The sequence below is a fragment of the Oxyura jamaicensis genome, chromosome 2, assembly GCF_011077185.1.
Source record: "Oxyura jamaicensis isolate SHBP4307 breed ruddy duck chromosome 2, BPBGC_Ojam_1.0, whole genome shotgun sequence".
Taxonomy (NCBI): domain Eukaryota; kingdom Metazoa; phylum Chordata; class Aves; order Anseriformes; family Anatidae; genus Oxyura; species Oxyura jamaicensis.
In genome coordinates, this window is record NC_048894.1 from 83,451,421 (window position 1) to 83,468,897 (window position 17,477).

At 35.3% G+C, this 17,477-nt stretch overlaps 1 protein-coding gene across 9 annotated transcripts in view; it reads left to right on the forward strand.

Annotated features, from left to right (window-relative positions):
- The window catches only part of CTNND2 (catenin delta 2), a 647,710-nt gene that overhangs the window by 504,251 nt on the left and 125,982 nt on the right, over positions 1–17,477 (forward strand). For all 9 annotated transcript variants that reach the window (XR_004748506.1, XM_035318757.1, XM_035318750.1 and 6 more), the window contains one exon: positions 10,914–11,097. Coding sequence is in view for 8 of the 9 variants with exons in the window: in XM_035318757.1 (XP_035174648.1) it covers positions 10,914–11,097 (184 nt within the window). In the remaining variant the exon portion in view is untranslated. The remainder of the gene's footprint in view (positions 1–10,913; positions 11,098–17,477) is intronic.

Consider the following 17,477-nt stretch of genomic DNA (forward strand, 5'->3'; position numbering starts at 1 on the left):
TTGGCATATAGTAAGGTCGGACATGAAAAATTTTCATCTACCTCATGTATTTTGGTTTCTATCATGTATTTATGTTGTCTCTAATTTCAACTGTGGCCAGTTTGCTTTTTGGCTTGGTTTGTCACCCCATGTTACGCAACATTATTATGTAGTTGTTTTATGCTTTATGTTGCATTTTTAGCATTTGCCAGATGTTTCAAATGAGATATTTATAAACTTACTGATAACTCTGTCAGTGTTACTGAAAGCTTTTATATATTATCCTGCTTATAACTATCTGGTTTGAGGTAAACACTGCAGTTTAAACTTCTTTGTGATTGCATACTGCTTATTAGTAGGTGTATAAATTATCAGCAGGTTGGTCAGGAAACTCTGCAAGGTCTCTTTGAGGTTTGTATGGGTCTTTGCTAATCAGTGCAATAGCAAGTTAGTGAGCCTGCAGTGATGTGTAAAGCAAGTTTAAGGTAATATTCTGTTTAAATTGACCCTTTGGCTAATCTCAGTGGAAGCTTTATTGTGATTTTTATTTTCATTTTTTAGGTAACTGTGGACTGTTCTTTAGCATTTTTAACTTTATTGTACAATGCCAATTCTTCTGTTGGCAATTCCCAAAGCCAAAGTAACACAATAGTGGTTGTTTCTTATTTGTGACGTCATTTTCTAATTGAACTTCTTGACATACTAGGCTTTAGATTTCACATATGGTAAATAATATTTAACAATATTATGGGAAATAACTTCCGTACTTAGGATCTTGAAGAAGTTTATCAATTTAATAATTCTTTGAAAAAGTGCCCTTGACATTAGCTCAGTTACTGGAGTGTGTAAAAACAGATGTGACATTTTATAGTGATGTAAACTTTCACTTAAGAGGTGGCAACTATTTTTAGTCCTGTTGCACCTGGGAGATTTGATCTGAAGATTAATAAAAGGTGTTTTTTTCTCACTCCCAGGAGACATTCCCACTGACTTAAGTAAAGAAAAAACAAACCCTTATTAGTTGTGTTGTTATAATATGTCTCTTTGATATATTTCTAAAAATCTATTATATCCTTTTGTTGTTGTTCAGGTTTATACTAGATGTTCTGTTCCAGTGTCTGTCGTATTAAGTGTCCCATTTATTATATTTAAATGTTATAATGAAGCAATGGAAGTATAAGGAAGCCTGGCCAGTGAGAGGTCTAAATAATTATCATCTCTTCATATTTAATATAAAAAGATAAGTAGGAAGGTATATATGTATAAGGTAGCTTGTTTTTGGAACCAAACAGAAGCGTTCAGCTTTACAGTAACTGAAAATTAGATCATGAAGATATACATTTTAGGTTCGGGTATGTATGCTGGTTATCACAATCTTTTCAAACAGACAATTTGAAAAGCCATATATGTGCTTAAACAGTCGGGGAGGTGTAACCATAATACCATTACTAGAAGGTTGATGTAAATTTGGTTCACTATATGCCTAGCTAAGTTAATAAGACTGCCGAATATACTCTGGGGCATGTAAGTCTATGTAGTTAAAGAAAATGGAATCAATGAAGAAAGTTTACAAATGCCTTTTAAGATGCAGCTCTGTGAATTAGCTTATTCTGCACCTCCAACATCCAACCACATTGTCCTGTCAATCACAGAAATTAGAAAGGGGATGTGTGGAAATAGATAACCACTAGCATAAAACACAGCTTTCAGAAGCGTTTCTTTTGATTTGGGCAATAAAAGGCATTAATTCATTTCTTGTTTAGTTTCTCCTCTGCAGATATGCAAATTCCCTGTAATAACTTTAAAGAAGTGCTTAGAAGAACTTACCAAGCACAGAAGCAGGTGACTTACAAACTCTGTGTTTACCTTGCTTACAGTCAAAAGCTGCAAAGATTATGGAATAGAAAAAACTTCTAATTTTTTCTTAGGGATACTTTTAAATGATTTTTTTAATATTAGGTTTAGGATAAGATTCATAATTTTAAAGTCTACTTGCTTAGCCACTTAAATTTGCTTGTATGTTTAAAAGCTAAATGCATTTTCTTCAAAAGGGAGATTTAACAGGTACTATCTCTAATCTTCCCTGCTGTTTCATTAAATGGATGTAATTGTAAGTACAGTTTCCTAGCAAAATCAATTTTAAAAGTTGATTAAATCTTTTTGTACTAATTTACCTCTGATTTGGAGTTTTAAATGATAGATGTTTTCAACATTAATAAAATTATTTCTGGGCTGAAAATTCATATCTGTTTATGTTGGATCAAAGCCAATGGCTGAATGAGGAATTACATAGTATAGTTTTACTGATATTTCTTCTCTTTGAGCACAGAAGCCTTTCTAGTTCACAAAGTTACCTAATAATTTGACTTTCTGTCATTGCTTGAGATATTTGTATACAAGATATCCTTCGACCTCCTTCTTTCCTGAGTTCTGGGAGTCAGTAAGAATTTCATGTAAAATGCCAAACTCCTCCAAATCTTAAAATTTTGGGTTGCAGTAAAAGTATGAATTTAACCCCATAGCAGAAACTTTACATGTTATACTTTATGGCTCTTGCTGTTACACTTAAAAAGATATTATGAGGTGAAAGGGAAACCAAGGATTTGTTGTATGCAGAAAAGTAATTGCTGCTACTATTTTAATAAAATTATGCATATAACACAATTATGCAAAGTTAAGCAGAAGTAAAACTAATAAAGGCCTAGGTACCTGGCCTGCAGAAGTGGTGAAGTGGAGAAACAATGCTGTACTCTACAGTACAATTCTACGGTCTGATAATGCTTAAATTTTAGATTTTTCATCACCTACAGAAAACATTGCATTTCTAGAAGTGCAAGAGAGATTTCCAGACAAATCCAGGGAAGGCATTATTTGGTACCAGTTACTGTGGCACAAAATCCTTGTCCTGACAAGCCATCTTCTTCACACACCGGGGAAGGAGAAGGCAGCGCTGCTTGTTCCTGTAAGTTGTTGGGAAGCTGATTTCCAGCCTGTGGGCTACAGCATCACCAACAAATTGCAGCGCTGCTCAAAACACATTCTGTTTGTAGCTCATCTGTAATGGCAAATGTAAAAGTAATTTAATAAATTGTGTAATTTTGCTTCAGAAATGATGCTGTCTGATCAAATAACACTTAAGCAAATAATATTGACAGTTTCAGTGGAATAATTTTCTACAAAATCTATTACAATTTACTGTCTAATTATGAAACAGCTTTTTCCCTCCTTTCTCAATAAACTGTCACTATTTTGGCCATGAAAATGGGGAAACCGACTGATAGGATTTGTTGTTTTCAGGAAGAGTCATTCTCAAGTTTTTCTGAATGATCAGATGAACTCATTCACCCCTGCTGTTACCGATTAAATATGGAAAGGGTTTTAAACAGATGCTGTCCAAAATCTTCCGCTCTGCTTTCTTAGTGACAGGCCAGGGCACTGATCTGGTGTGTCAGTTACACTCCGTGTGTCACTGTGAGCACGGATAGAGCTGTGACACAAGGCCTTCCTCAGGCTGACAGTGTCAGTCGTCTTCAAGACGAATGGGGGGAGTCGCGATGACTCCATGGCTTCCTGAGGTCTCGGCTGACAGCAGTGCCGTGTCCACAACGGGCAAGTCCCTCATTGCTCTGCTACAGGGGCTGCTTGGGGCTGCTTCCACAGCTCAAGGCCCTCCTGGAGCGAAGCCGGCGCTGGGGAGGCAGCAAGCTCCTGCCCACCTGGCCATGGCTGCCTCTGCCATGACTTGCCCCATGGCACAGCCTGAGGCCTGCGCCACCAGCTCCCTGCTGCGCTTACTCAGTTGTCCTGAATTTACCACACCTGGTCCTAGCCCACAGCCCAAGGTGGTCCCTCTGTGCCTGCTTTTCCTCTCCAGAATTGGAATAACTCGCATATGAACCAAAGTGAACTTTCAAGGCACAATTGGAAATAATCATCTTTTCCTTGTACGATCAGGGAGATGCATCTTCTATGCAATTTCTTCTATGAAACTCATTCAGGTTATTCATATGGCAATGAAAGGGACAGAATTCATAATTTGCTTGCTAATATACTACAAGAAGCGTTTTCATATTTACTTTTTTTTTTAATTTGGTCAAATCTAAGTTTAAGATGAAATATCAAACAAGACAATCTGGAGTGATAAATAGAGGACATCTGTTGCAGCATATGGCTTGACGTAACATCTGCATTGAACTTCTTCAGCAAGTAGTAATCCTTTGGAAAAAATTAGTTTGGCATATAATTTTGATGCCCCTGCCTGAGTGATGGAGTTTTAAAACACTTGCAGTTCAAAAGGACTCTGTAGTTTGAAATGTTTGTGTTTGCAACACAGAAAGCTTAAATTTTCTTTTAAAAATATTTTGAGATAGGTCTGAGTATTTCACTTTTTGTTTACAAAACAACAAAAAAAAGTTAACTAAATTGAGGATAAGATGGAACATTTTATTTTGTGATGGAATTGCTTTTTTCATTGTCGCCAAGCAAATTTTATTTTTTATTTTAGGCCCACTTCCCTTCAGTAATCCATATTTCAGTCCTGTCTTACCTTGTATATCAATTTTAAGGTATGGCTTTTTTTTTTTTTTTTTTTTTTTTTTTTTTTTTAATAAGTATACATTGAGCTTTTCATTTTGCATGTAACTATAGGTCTAACTTCCTAAATGGTTCTTACGAGAAAGGACTTTAGTTCCTAGAGCTTTAACTTGATGTTCATTTTCAAGTATAACACTTCTGGTCTGTCTTAGTGTCTATTACAAAACATGTATTTTAATTGTGGGTGCTCTAAAAAAATCTTCTGTAAACTACGTGTTTAAATGCTGAAAAAAAATATTTTCCCATCCATGCTTGTTTGTATGCTTGTTCAATTTCCCTTTTTTCTAACGGGATTTAATTGAGAATGGTATTGTCATTATGCATTAGGGTGAAATTTTGTTTGAAAACGGTCTATTTTTCTGTATTTCTCTCATTTAGAATTAAGTGCTTTTGATTTGGTTTCTGTGTTTTATGGCAGTAATATGGGACCAGTTTAATTTCATCAGTTAGGGAAATAAATAAAAAAGCTGAAACCACTGATCTTTCCGTAGTAACTGAATTTAACTCTTCTGGTAATTTCTCTGCTGTCTGACATTAAAGCTAATACCTGTCTATCTTCTCCGATAGTTCTTCCCTTACACAGATATTATTTTAAAGTGTACAGCAGAGGGAGAGCAGTAATGCTAGGTCAAAGTTCAGTCTTGTTACAAGTAAATAGACGTTTTCAGTTAATGCAATAGCATTTGGACAGAATTTGTTCAACAAAGTTTGTGAAAACAATAATGAAATCAGTCCTTTAGGTTTTAATAAAGTCCTATATTTAATTTTGGAATGAAAAGAGCAGTAATCAAGAAGGAAAGAGTTTGCTTTTCAGAATATAAATACTTATAATTACTATTCAGTCAAGATCAAGCTTGTATTTTTTTGCAAATTTAAAAAAAATAAAAAACTTTATACTCTTTCCAGGAAAGTTTTTGCTTTGTAAGGCTGAGAATGGCTGCAGATAGAAAAGAACTGAACTGCCTGCAGCTTCACTTTCTGATCCATGGACTAGTAACTGCTTATGACTTTCATTGAAACCCATTCTTTCTCAATTTGCATTTTTCATGGGCCATCTTACGCACAGGTACATAGAAAACCACCTTTGTGCATGTACATGCATGTACTCGATTACATGAAGGTCCCCATAAGGTAGTGAAGCTTCCTTACCTGTTAGGCCAATTTCATTTATTTGTTTATTTATTTATTTATGAAGTGCTCTTGTAAGGAGCTATCTTATGCTCTGAATTGTTCAGGTGACAGAGTTCAAATGGCCATTTGTGGTTGTTGTTTTTTTTCACCTATCGAAAGTCTGTTACTTACCAGTTCCTGATGGTTGAGCTAGCTGTGAAGTATTCTTGCACTTAGCATTAAGAAATGATGCAGTGGTTGATGTTTGACATCTTTTATGTACATCAGTTAAGTTTTCCTGAAGTTGTAGGGTGGCTCCTGTGCTTCTTAAACACCAGTTGCATTTAAAGAGATGTGCATTTCTCAGTAGGATAAATGATTTCATCTCTGCCCCTGCCCTGCATCAGCAGAACTGATGTAATGCATACAGAGCCCACACCCTGCTGCCATGGAGCTGATCAGCTCTGCCGAGCAGCATTACAATTACAAGGGGCTCTTGCGCATCGCAGCTGCAGTAAGAGCCAGTAAGTGACTTTTCTAGCACTTGAGAGCTTGGGGTAGAAGATGCTTTTCCTAAGGGCACCAGCAAAAGATCCCTTGTGCTTAGCTTCTCAGCAGGGTATTTAGCTCTCAGATTTCAATCTGATTTGTTTTATGCGTGAAGGTAACTCTCTGAAGTACCAGCACGCCTTCAGTTTATAAACAAACAGCCTGCCAAAGCTGTACTCTTACTGTGAGGCAGGCAGGGTCTCAACTCTACCAAATCAGAGTCTGCACCAGACCATGACCAAACTATTAACCTAAGATAGAAAGAAAAGCCCGGATGAGTTAGAAGACTTAGATTTTTATTTTTAACAAAGAATATTCAATAAGCCAAGTCTTAAGTATAAGTTAAGGCTGCCTTAAACATACCAAATTGAGAAAAATCAAAGGTCTTTTTTCTCCCAGTAATATTTGTTTACTTACAATCCTTGTCATGATTTGGTGACATACTTCTTCTGCAGCACAGTCAGAAGTAAAATCCGTAGTGACAGTGTGGAAGGGACAATGCTTTTGGTAAAAGCTGACTTTTTCAGTTTCTTGGTTTCCATTTATGTAAGTAGTCTAAGTTGTTGTATGGAGTCTTATATATATAAAAGTCATAATTTGAGGTGGCATTAAATCATACATTGAATAAGTGTTTAGATTTTCCTGATTTTGTACATGGTCTCTTGCTAGGATGATATTTTTGCATGGAATTATATTATCTCTACTTTTTTAACTTTGAGTGGAATAGGGATAGTACCTTTCTAATCAGGTCATTACTTTTATCCATTGTCTATAGATCTATATATATAAGTACCATTTCTGAGTAAAACACTGGCTAAAAAATCTGTTGAAGATTTTAGTCGGGTTGAGTTTGAGCTCCCAATTTAAAGACAATGGTGTTTTTTTCGTGTGTTCAGCCTGCTCCACTACATTGTCTTAAATTTTTAAAAATATTTTGCTTTGCTCCTTTCGGTTAAATGATGCTGTATATTTTGCAATAGCTTAAGTTAATTTGATTTATGCTGAAAGCAGTGCTATTTCTAAGCTGAAGGCATAGTGGATACACACTGTTGAGCAGCAGTAACATCCCATCAGTCTGGACTGTGTTTCTAAAACTGTTGGTCCTGTCTTCAATCTAGACTTTGACTTCAATCTAGACTTTGACTTCAATCTAGACTTCAGCTAAGAGAAAGGTAAATCAAAACTTTTCCTGGTTTTCTGTTCTCAGTTCCCTCTTCCAATGGAACAAATTTAAATCACTTTAATTAAGTTCTATGTGTAGTTTTCCTTATGAACTACATCTGTACAGTCAAAAGATCCCAGGGGTACATACCTGTTAAGGTATATATGGAATTAAATCATCTTTAAGGTCCATTCCAACCCAAACCATTCTATGATTCTGTGATATATTTCTGATTTGCCGGCATACGTATTTCTGCAAAGGATGGCAACAAAACAAAACTGGTAATAGAAACCCATATGATATTGTTCTAGTAGAAGAACTAAGAATTATACTAAATGTAACTTAAGATGAAGTTCTTCAGCTATGCATAATTTAAAAGAATTAGGGCAGGATTGGTGTTACCACATTAGAGAGAAATAGAGAACAAAAAAACATGCGTAGTGGCCACTGATGCCAGTAATTCAGTTTAAACCCTTTTAGCTGTTTGTAGTGAATTGTAAGACAGCTTTTAAAAATGTTGGTTACAACATTTTTCAAAATTTTTAAAATTTGATTGTTGTCTGTGAAAGGCCTTCTTAGGAAAGATAATTTCTCTCTAGTGCGTTTAACAACCTGTTGAACCTAGTAAATGCATGTCCTTTGATAAGCACTTCCAGAAGAATTAACTTGGTACAGCAAGATCTCCATAGCAAGCATTCCAGTAGACTCTTTGAAGAGTCCTTCATCTGATGTCTGCAGACTGGTAATTGGTACTCAGACCCCAAATCCATCTTCCAGCTGGATTGCTTTCAGTACAAGTTTCTCATGTTTAAACTCAAAATGAGATTGCAAGATACTTTTTCTGTGGTCTTCAATTCTTTTTATGTAAGGATGAAAGCTTCAACCTTCAAATAGACATGATCAGTGTGGTGTGGCTATTTTTCATTTTCTGTGCAGCATTCAGCAGAAACTGAAATGGCTTGCAAATAGGGAGACAAAATGCCTCCTTTCAATGTATTACAACCTTAGATGCAAGGAGGAGATAAGGTACAACAAACACAAGTGATTGAGTAAGAGATGTTCAACATTGATCTGACCAGTTCCTTATTTACTCTCCCCTCACAAAAGTCATTCTACAGATGGTAAACTATAATGAGTTAAATGATTAGTTTGGATTAACAACTCTTCCAATCCATATTTGGCAGGGTAGGTTCCATTATTCTCGATGAATCATAGATACTCCGAGTTCAGTCCCTTCTCCTCCTATAGGCAGCTGATAGCATGCAAATATTAAGGGGGAGTCAAGGCACCTTGAGTACTATTTCAGACTTGCTTATTGTGCTTGGAAAGCCAATTCAGTCAGGGCTTTCAGAGCAAAGTGGCAAATGATCTCTATGATTAACTCCTTACTGTAGTCTTAAAAGGGAATGTAATACATGTGGGCCATGAAAAATGTGTTCAGTCATACGGACCAGAGATAGGTCCACATTGGAAGGTGCCTCAGGTAAAAGATGTTCGTGTTTTCTTCCTGCCTCTTGGAAAGTCCAAGGAGGGGGTTGTCATCTTTGTCTCCACATAAATTAACTCTAGGTCCTTCTGAGCAAAAGTAATGGGAAATGAATTCCCAGTTCCCTTTATAACTGTAAATCCTTTAATTAGGGAAAGTACAAGGAGGCACTTAAAATGCCAATCTCGGCAAGCAGCAGAGTCCACCAACTGAGGAAATAAAATATAACTTGGCAGAATTAAATTGTTTCATTCATTAATGTAGTTGGTAGCATTAAAAAAACAGGTAAAAGGCATTGTTATAGCACAGAAGATTATCTTATAGTTTTATAGGTTCAACGACTTTGAAGACTGTCAGGCTTACCAGGCAGCGCTGTTTTGTTTAACTCTACCTTAAGTCATAATCATTTAGGAGAACACAGAACATCTGAATCTAGTCTGGTGAGCCCTTCATTCTGTTACTGTGAAGGTTTTATTTCCAGTTAATGAAACCAGACCCTATTTTCTGGCTCTTGAGTGAACCAGTAGGTTTTTATTTGGAGCTGGCCAGTTCCTATGGAAGTTTATTGAGCAAAAGCTCTTGTGTGCAATATCAAGTGTATTTAAAGTAGAAAATATGGGAGTAAAGATGAAGTTTACATGAGCTGACTTTTAATTAGGAAGAACCTAGTGAATAACGGATAGTATGTACATAAACATTCTTAAGCATTTTGCTAGAAAGGGCTCTTATGCTTGATTCTTCTGCATTTTTTCCTGCTTTTCCAGTTTATGACTAGTTCTTGAAGCCCAAAGTCCTGTTTTGTTACCATCAAACAACTCTTCTCTGCTTCAGGTCTGAAACAGGACTTCTTCACAAAGAAGCAACACATTGCCTTGCATAAGTATTAAATCAGGCCTTGGAGAGGGAAGGATTTGCATACCATTTACACCTATCTAGATAAATGTAAAAAAAAAAAAAAAAGAGGACAACTACATTGTTTTTTATACTGAATAAACCCAGCAAAATACTAGGTATTTCAAGAACAGTAGATGTGCCAATGAAGCTTACCAGGAACAGGTTATAGATAAGTGAATATCAATATCATTCTGAATGCTTTTATTCCTTTAAATACTGTATTACTTTTCATAAAGGTATTCATAGCAGAAATCAAACAAAGACTTAAACTAATAAGAGGAAAAAAAAAAGAGCAGTATTCTTATTTCTGTTATTTTTTTGTATCTAGCTAAAATCTGTCAGTTTCTGTCTTTTTACCATATACAGATGATTTTAAGTTACACATTTATTGGTATGCTAAGCAAAATTTTTACATTAAAATGCAAAACTGCCTTTATATACAGTTCTGTATAAAATAATTAAAACATGAAGTTGTATAACTGAAACAGTCTTCCTGTAGAAGTAATTAATTTTAAATGGAAACCAGAAAAAGTAGGTTGATTCCTGTTAATTATACCTCTCCTTCAACACGGAGAATGCTGAAGAAAGCCTGGAGCAAGTAGTGTTCTTGCTGCTTATATTTATAAATGTTTGAGCCCACGTTCTTAGGTCTTTAGCAGTTTCCACCCACCATCACTCCCTTTGCTTTTTGATAGTATAATTTAATGTTCATATTTGCAACCTTGGTGATCATGTATGTATGGTGATTATAATATTTTGCATTGTTGGTTCAAGACTTGAAAGCAATACAGGCAAAATTGAATTTTGCCCCTCAAGGCTATCTGTCAAGCCAAGCTGCTGTTTCCACGGGAAGGAAAGTAAGAATGAGCTGAGGCCTAGGTCTGAGAAATTTCCAGTGGTTCTGTGACAATTTGTGTACTCAAGGCTGTATTCCTATTGTGAAAGTGTTCAGGTATCGTTCAGCCCCATTTACGATGCAGATTTTTTTTTTCTCTTGACAGGAACAGCTTAGTTACCAGCAACAATAATGTGGTTTGGTTTTGGTATTTGTTTTTGAATTTAAAACTATTCAATCATTATTAAAACTATTCAGTCATAATTATTAGTCATTTGTTGGTTTGTTTGTGTTTTTTTTTGTAGGAGTTCTCTGGAATCTGTCCTCCTGTGATGCACTGAAAATGCCAATCATCCAGGATGCCCTTGCAGTGTTGACCAATGCAGTGATCATCCCTCACTCTGGATGGGAAAACTCTCCGCTCCAGGATGATCATAAAATACAACTCCATTCATCACAGGTGCTGCGCAATGCCACTGGGTGCCTAAGGTGAGTATAGCAAAACATTTGCTTTGCCTGAATCATATTGCTTTATCTTGAATTATTTCTCATTCTTAGACATCTGTAAAATAAATAATTTGTCTGTCAGCAACGAAGATGACTTTCAGTGCAGTAAACTTCAAGTCTGAAATTAATTAGAAAACAAGCTTCAGGGCATTCTAAAACAATCTCTAGATGTTTGGCATTTTTCTTTTCTTAATGGCTTTCACCAATCTTCTCATCAAAGTTTGTATATTACAGATGTTTTTTTCTTTGTAGATTTTTCCTATTCCCCCAGTTGCTTAAGTGAAGCCAGTATGTTGTCACTATTACATCCAATTTAATTAAAACAAAAAGTAATGAAGATGCTTAAAAAAAGTAACATGCCTTAAAAGTTCTCGATGCCATTGGTAAAGTTCTGATAAGTACATCAAGTACATTTTTTCTGCTCTATGAGGATGAAAGTTGGAGTGGAATAAGAGATGAACCGGTTTAACATTGTACAACCAGCATACCTAAATAGATCCTTAGAAAATATGGTATGTATTTATATTTATATACCAAATGCGTATACGCAACACCAAATTACACTTACATAAACATTTGCAACATGACCTATCTATTCCTAAAAGTCAGTGTAGATGCGAGATTAAAAATAGGATGAATAAGAAGAGTTTCAGTTCTGACAAAGCCTTACAAAAGGATTAACTCATAGGAATTTCTGAATTCCAATCCATTTTGGTGCATTTATATGCTTTAACTTATTAGACAAGTTCTCTAAGTGTTGTGTTTTTCTTTTTTTTTTTCTACATGTATAGTAGAGATTCTGTAATCTATCTCAGAGACATGTTATGAAGATTAATTAGTTAATATTTTTACATACATCACAGGAAATTTGTTAGGTGAGTAGTATTTATCAATGATACAATATGTGTTGTATGTTGCATATAAATCAGAAATACATCAGATAAAGGTAAATCAAAAAACATTATTTGATTAGGAGGCAAATAAAATATCAGTGTCTTTGTATATATAGCAAGCACCTTTTTCTCCTTGTGCTTTTCACCAAATGAACTATCTTCCTTTCAGAATTGAAATAAGAAAAGTTTAAGGGAAAAACTAATAACTATTATTATTGATTGTTTATATGTAATCAGAAGAGAATGAAATACAGAGGGTATTAATTTATTGCAAATGTACTTGTATTGGACTTAAATACAGGTATGTATATGCATATATCATCTATAAAAGGTTGTGCGTTTGTAGCTAACTAAATATACTTCGATTGGACTTAAATACGGGTATGTATATGCATATATCATCTATAAAAGGTTGTGCTTTTGTAGCTAGGTATTTGTATCTGAGTTGTATTGATTTTGAAGAGTTTTGAAAAGAGTTTGGTTTGAAAAGATTATAATTCTATACAAAACATTCAAGTCCCTAGAAAAAAGGTTGCTCATATCACTGTGACAGAAGTCATTCCATAAGGACTTGTACCATGTAATAGTTTTCACACTTCTGATGTTTAATCTGTCTCAGTTAACTAGCTGCCTGTAAGAATTGCCCTTTATAAATCTGGGCCTTCACTGTGCCCCTTCCCTAAACATGCATGTTCAGTGTTGGTCTCCGCACACCACGATCTGTCTTCCTGTTAACTTTTCCCAACTGCTTCTCCCATCCTTGTTCCTGCAAACCTCAGTTCTTCCCACCTGGTAGTTGTTGGAATCATTGCACATTGGTCTTGAAATCTTTCTTTCTTTCTTTCTTTCTTTCTTTTCTTTTTGTGAGTGTATGTGCACGCCCATTTGCAAACTGATGTGAGCTTACTGTAGGTCTGGGGCAGCCTGAGGACTTGTGGCCACACGAGAATGGTATGTTGCCTGACACAGTATATTTACACTGCTTTGCAGCAAGGCTTACTACCAAGTGCTTGATGGTATGCTGTCATAGCAGAATGGCTTCTGGTCATCTCGTGCGAAATAAGCTCATATCTGCCTGCAAAAGACTGTGCATATTATACCTCCTGAATCCTTCCCAGATAGCTGCAATAATTCAAATGCCTGTCCTGAGCTGGCTGGTCTTCTTTCCTTCTGAAGCCAGGCCATATTATGGCTTTTTAATATCTTTCTGATCTCAAACCCTCTTTATTTCTTAGATGCATCTTTCTCCCCTCTGTATCTGCTTCGGATATTTATTTGGCCTTCATCCATCTTCTTTATATAATTTCATCCCACTTAGTCTGTGTGGATGCTCTTTAGCAAAGCCAGAACATTTGGAGACGGTTGAATTTGCTTTTGCTTCACACTAGCAAGAACTTTCTTGTTTACCTTTCTTCAGTTGATGTTGAAAATCTTTCTCTCTGAATAAAATGTAAAATTTGAGGCTGTGCAAGGGACAGAAATATTAGTTGACCTCTGAGGGGGTGCCTGGACTTTTGTGTTGTATTCATCTAAGGTAATAGGGTCATTATTATCTGGAGGAAACGGTGAATGTCAGAAAGAAAAGATTAGAAAGCTGACTGTTTTACAGGAGCTGATGAGTGTAGTGCATACTCTGTGCTGCTAGTATGCTAATTAACATTCCTTAAATACATGCCACCCCCAATAAGCTTTCACACTTTCCACTGATGACTGGATACAAGCTTCAGATTTCCATTTCAAGATACCACTGGATGGGGAAATAATGTAAGGCAAGAAGATGTAATGGGGTTGCTGGCTGAAACATTGCTGTGTGTACATGGTAAAGTTCATTGCCATTTTCCACGGGAGAGTTTGTTCTAAGACTCTCATTTGGTTGTCCTCCACCATTTTCTTTTTCTCTTTTTGTTTGAGCTGGTCTGTGAAGGATGTTGGTTAATAGCAGTTGCACCAGGATTTTCAGTGGCAGTGCTCAGTATATCATAGGAGAATGATCTTCAAACTATTTGTCAAATGTTCCTAAATCTCTAATGCTGACAGATTTTAGACATCAGGATGTATTTTATAAGTTTTAATGCTACCAAATATGCCAGGACTCATTTTGTTTAATCATCTGTGCATTAGATTTTCTGATGCATTCATTGTTGAAAGCTTAAAATAACATCTCAGAGGTGCTATAATACAAACCTTCCTATATACAATGCCAATAAACAGTTCGCAACGCTTACTTTATAGAAGCAGACAGGTCTTTGGTTTGTGGTGTTTTTTTGTTGGTGGTGGTGGTGGTTTTTTTTTTTTTTTTTTTTTTTTTTTTTGCTATATTAGATGAGTTATTCTTTCTACTGATTTTCTGGTTTCTCACTTCCTTGTTGAGATATTCTTAGCTTTTTCAATTACAAAGTAGCTTATTAACTACAATTTTAGTACTCTTACCTGCTTATTCATTATCATTTTTAAGCAAGTTCTTAATACATTTTAAAAAATACTATGTAGGAACACTCCAGTCACACAGTGATCTAGCTGAAATCAGTATGAAATCATATGAAAGACAGCAGCAAAATCAGACCTTTTTTTCATGTTATTTTCTTTTTCCCTGAAAGATGTTATTTACAAACTGCACTCTTGAATACTTTCATGATTTCATAAAAGAATAGCTTTAATACAATATTGTGCTAGTTAATTTCACGTAAGTCAAATATTTTGAAATTGTTTAGATAATTCAAAGCTCTAAATACCGTTTTATATGTATCGCTTATGAACTTATTCTTAATATTCATCTTTCAGAAACTGCCAGGCCTCAATGTGACATGTATTAGAGTAATCACCCAATTTACTTGCCACCCCACTGAGATACTAGTACCTTACCTCATTAAGCTCTGTGAAAGCCTGACTTCTTTTTTCTTTTCAGGTTTCAGCTATGACTCGTTTATTTGTGTTTGTGGTGTTTGTGAAATACTGTATCTTTGTTTTGTAGTTTCTGATTCATTTAGACTTTCTGCAGAAAATCAAGTGAAAAATGAATTTTGAGTCCCAGTTGTTTATAGGAGGTTTTATAATCCCTAATCTGAAATTTACTAACAACAGGAGACACATTGCACAATACTGTTTTAACCTGACATGTCAAGTTTACTTATCAGAAATAGATCTCTGTGCACAGACCATCTGAAAAAATCTCAGATAATATCTTTTCAAGAGTCTTCATCCTGATGTGCAATCTGGAACCTGGAGTTACTGTGGTGTTTTATTTTGTGTTGGTTTTGTTTTTGTTTTTCATGAATTGGAGATGAATGTAAGGTAACAGAATGTAATCTGAGGATTTTAAGGAGCTTTAAAGCAATACTTTCTTATATTCGAATCCCTTTTCAAGATTCAAAATCATTAAATGATGACTTTTTCTTTCTTCCATGTTCTATTTAATTTTTCATCATACATTGAAGGTATAGGGGTGGCTGTGAAAATCAGCAATGTATTAAAATAGATACCTCCCCCCATGTTAGAAAATTTGAAATTCTACAGGAGAATAAATCTAGTAGTTTTTCTTGATAAAACCCCATACTTTTCAAATTTTACTACTTCATATTTTCATACTTCTCAAATCTTTCAGAAAATATGTTGAATTATGTCTTTCAAATGAAAAAAAATGTAGCAAGTTCTCAGAGTAGAAAAGCAAAAGGACAAACTGCTTTTAAAATATGAATTGAATGTAACAGACTTAGTAGTATTTTCTAGACAGGTCAACTTTTAGAAGGAACAAGTTACCTTTTTACAACAATTTGTGTTAACTGTGAAGCCTGAAAGCAACTCTTTTTATCTGTTTTGCAGATGAATGATTTGTTTCCCAGACATTTACAGCCATTCCATTTATCCCACAGCCTTATTTCTCCTCTGTTTTTTTTTTTTGTTTGTTTGTTTTGTGTTTTTTTTTTCTAAGCATCCAAAGACTCTTGATTCGTATTATTAGGAACTTCTATAATCTCTTTTGAAAACAACATTCTGCTGCATACTGACGAAGGAAAAGTGGGAGCAGCGTAAAATAAATAGCATGGACACTATTATTTACCATATGTTCTTATACATATATATATATAAAGAAACATATATATATGAAACTTCTTAGGATACTAAACTGATATAGTTTGTATGCACATATGTATATATGTGTATATATATAAAAGGGCTGATTGTTGAAGCTAAAATGTGTATTTGTGTTTACTGACCAGTGCAAAGTCTGAGTATCTTCAGTTGCATATAAATGGAGTTAGCTTCTAGTAAGACCAGGACCTTTGCTGCTGGTTTTTTTTTTGTTGTTGTTTGTTTGTTTTTGATTCTCCTCCTATCAACAGCATGCAGAGTTTTTCCATTATTGTATGCTGTCATGATATAGAGATGTTGGACTTGGCAACCCCTCTGGCATCTCCCATTACTTTTTCTAGAGTCTAGGAGCTCTTCTCAAGCTGACCTTGCAGTCTTAGCATCAAGTAACAGAAAGTCCATGCTCTATTAAGAAGCCTGTCTGAATCCTGGGTTAGGTTATAGTGGACAAAACTCCTCTTGACTGTGTGTTGCTATTAGCAGCCTACTCAAGGGAGGGGCTTTTACTACAGACATATATGGAGCAGAGTCATGGGAAAAGGACAGCTACCTGGAGGCATAATGAGGCAGGATTACATAGAGTGGAAGCTCTGCAAATCCACTCCCTTGAGTTTTTCTCCTCCTAGCCTCTTGGAGTCCTCTCATACCCTTGAGAAAGATACAAGCATCACTGTTGTTGTCTTTTTAATACAAAGCTAGTGTAATTGAAATCCAAGCATCATCAGATCAGCAGTTTAGATGCTAATTATCTGGCTACAGCTTCTTCTATATAAATGTGTGTATGTGTATATATATGCGTGTAATTATACATAGTTAGAGTACATATATATGCATAGTTATATATAGTTATATATATATGTATAGTTATTCTATAAATGTATCCCAGTGAAACATGTATTTTACACAGTCTGTAGAGCTGCATACCATGTGTTTTAAACCTCATTTGGTCACTGTTAGGATGTTGAATCAAGTAAGAGAATTCCTAAACTCCAGGGTTATATTGATGCATCCATTGTTAAACAAATGTATTCTCCTGACATTTCTCCTCAGCTTGGGAATTTTGCTATGACCTGGACTTGGAAGTACAGACAAAAGCCTTGTCAAGAAGCTAAGGAAAAGCTTAGCTTTGGAGCCTAGATTGTCCAGTCCAGTGTAGTTCAGTCCCTTTTCATTAAAACCTAAATTCTCATTAATCTTATTTATTTGCCTGTGTCCCAGTAACAGACTAACAACAGACTGTGGAGGAACTGAAGGATTAATGTCAATACTCTGGTATTTTGAAGAGACCGAGGATTCCTGATGTATATTGTATAAATGGCTGCCAGAAAATATCCAATTCAATAAATACATTTTATATTAATGAGGTTACCTTGATCATGA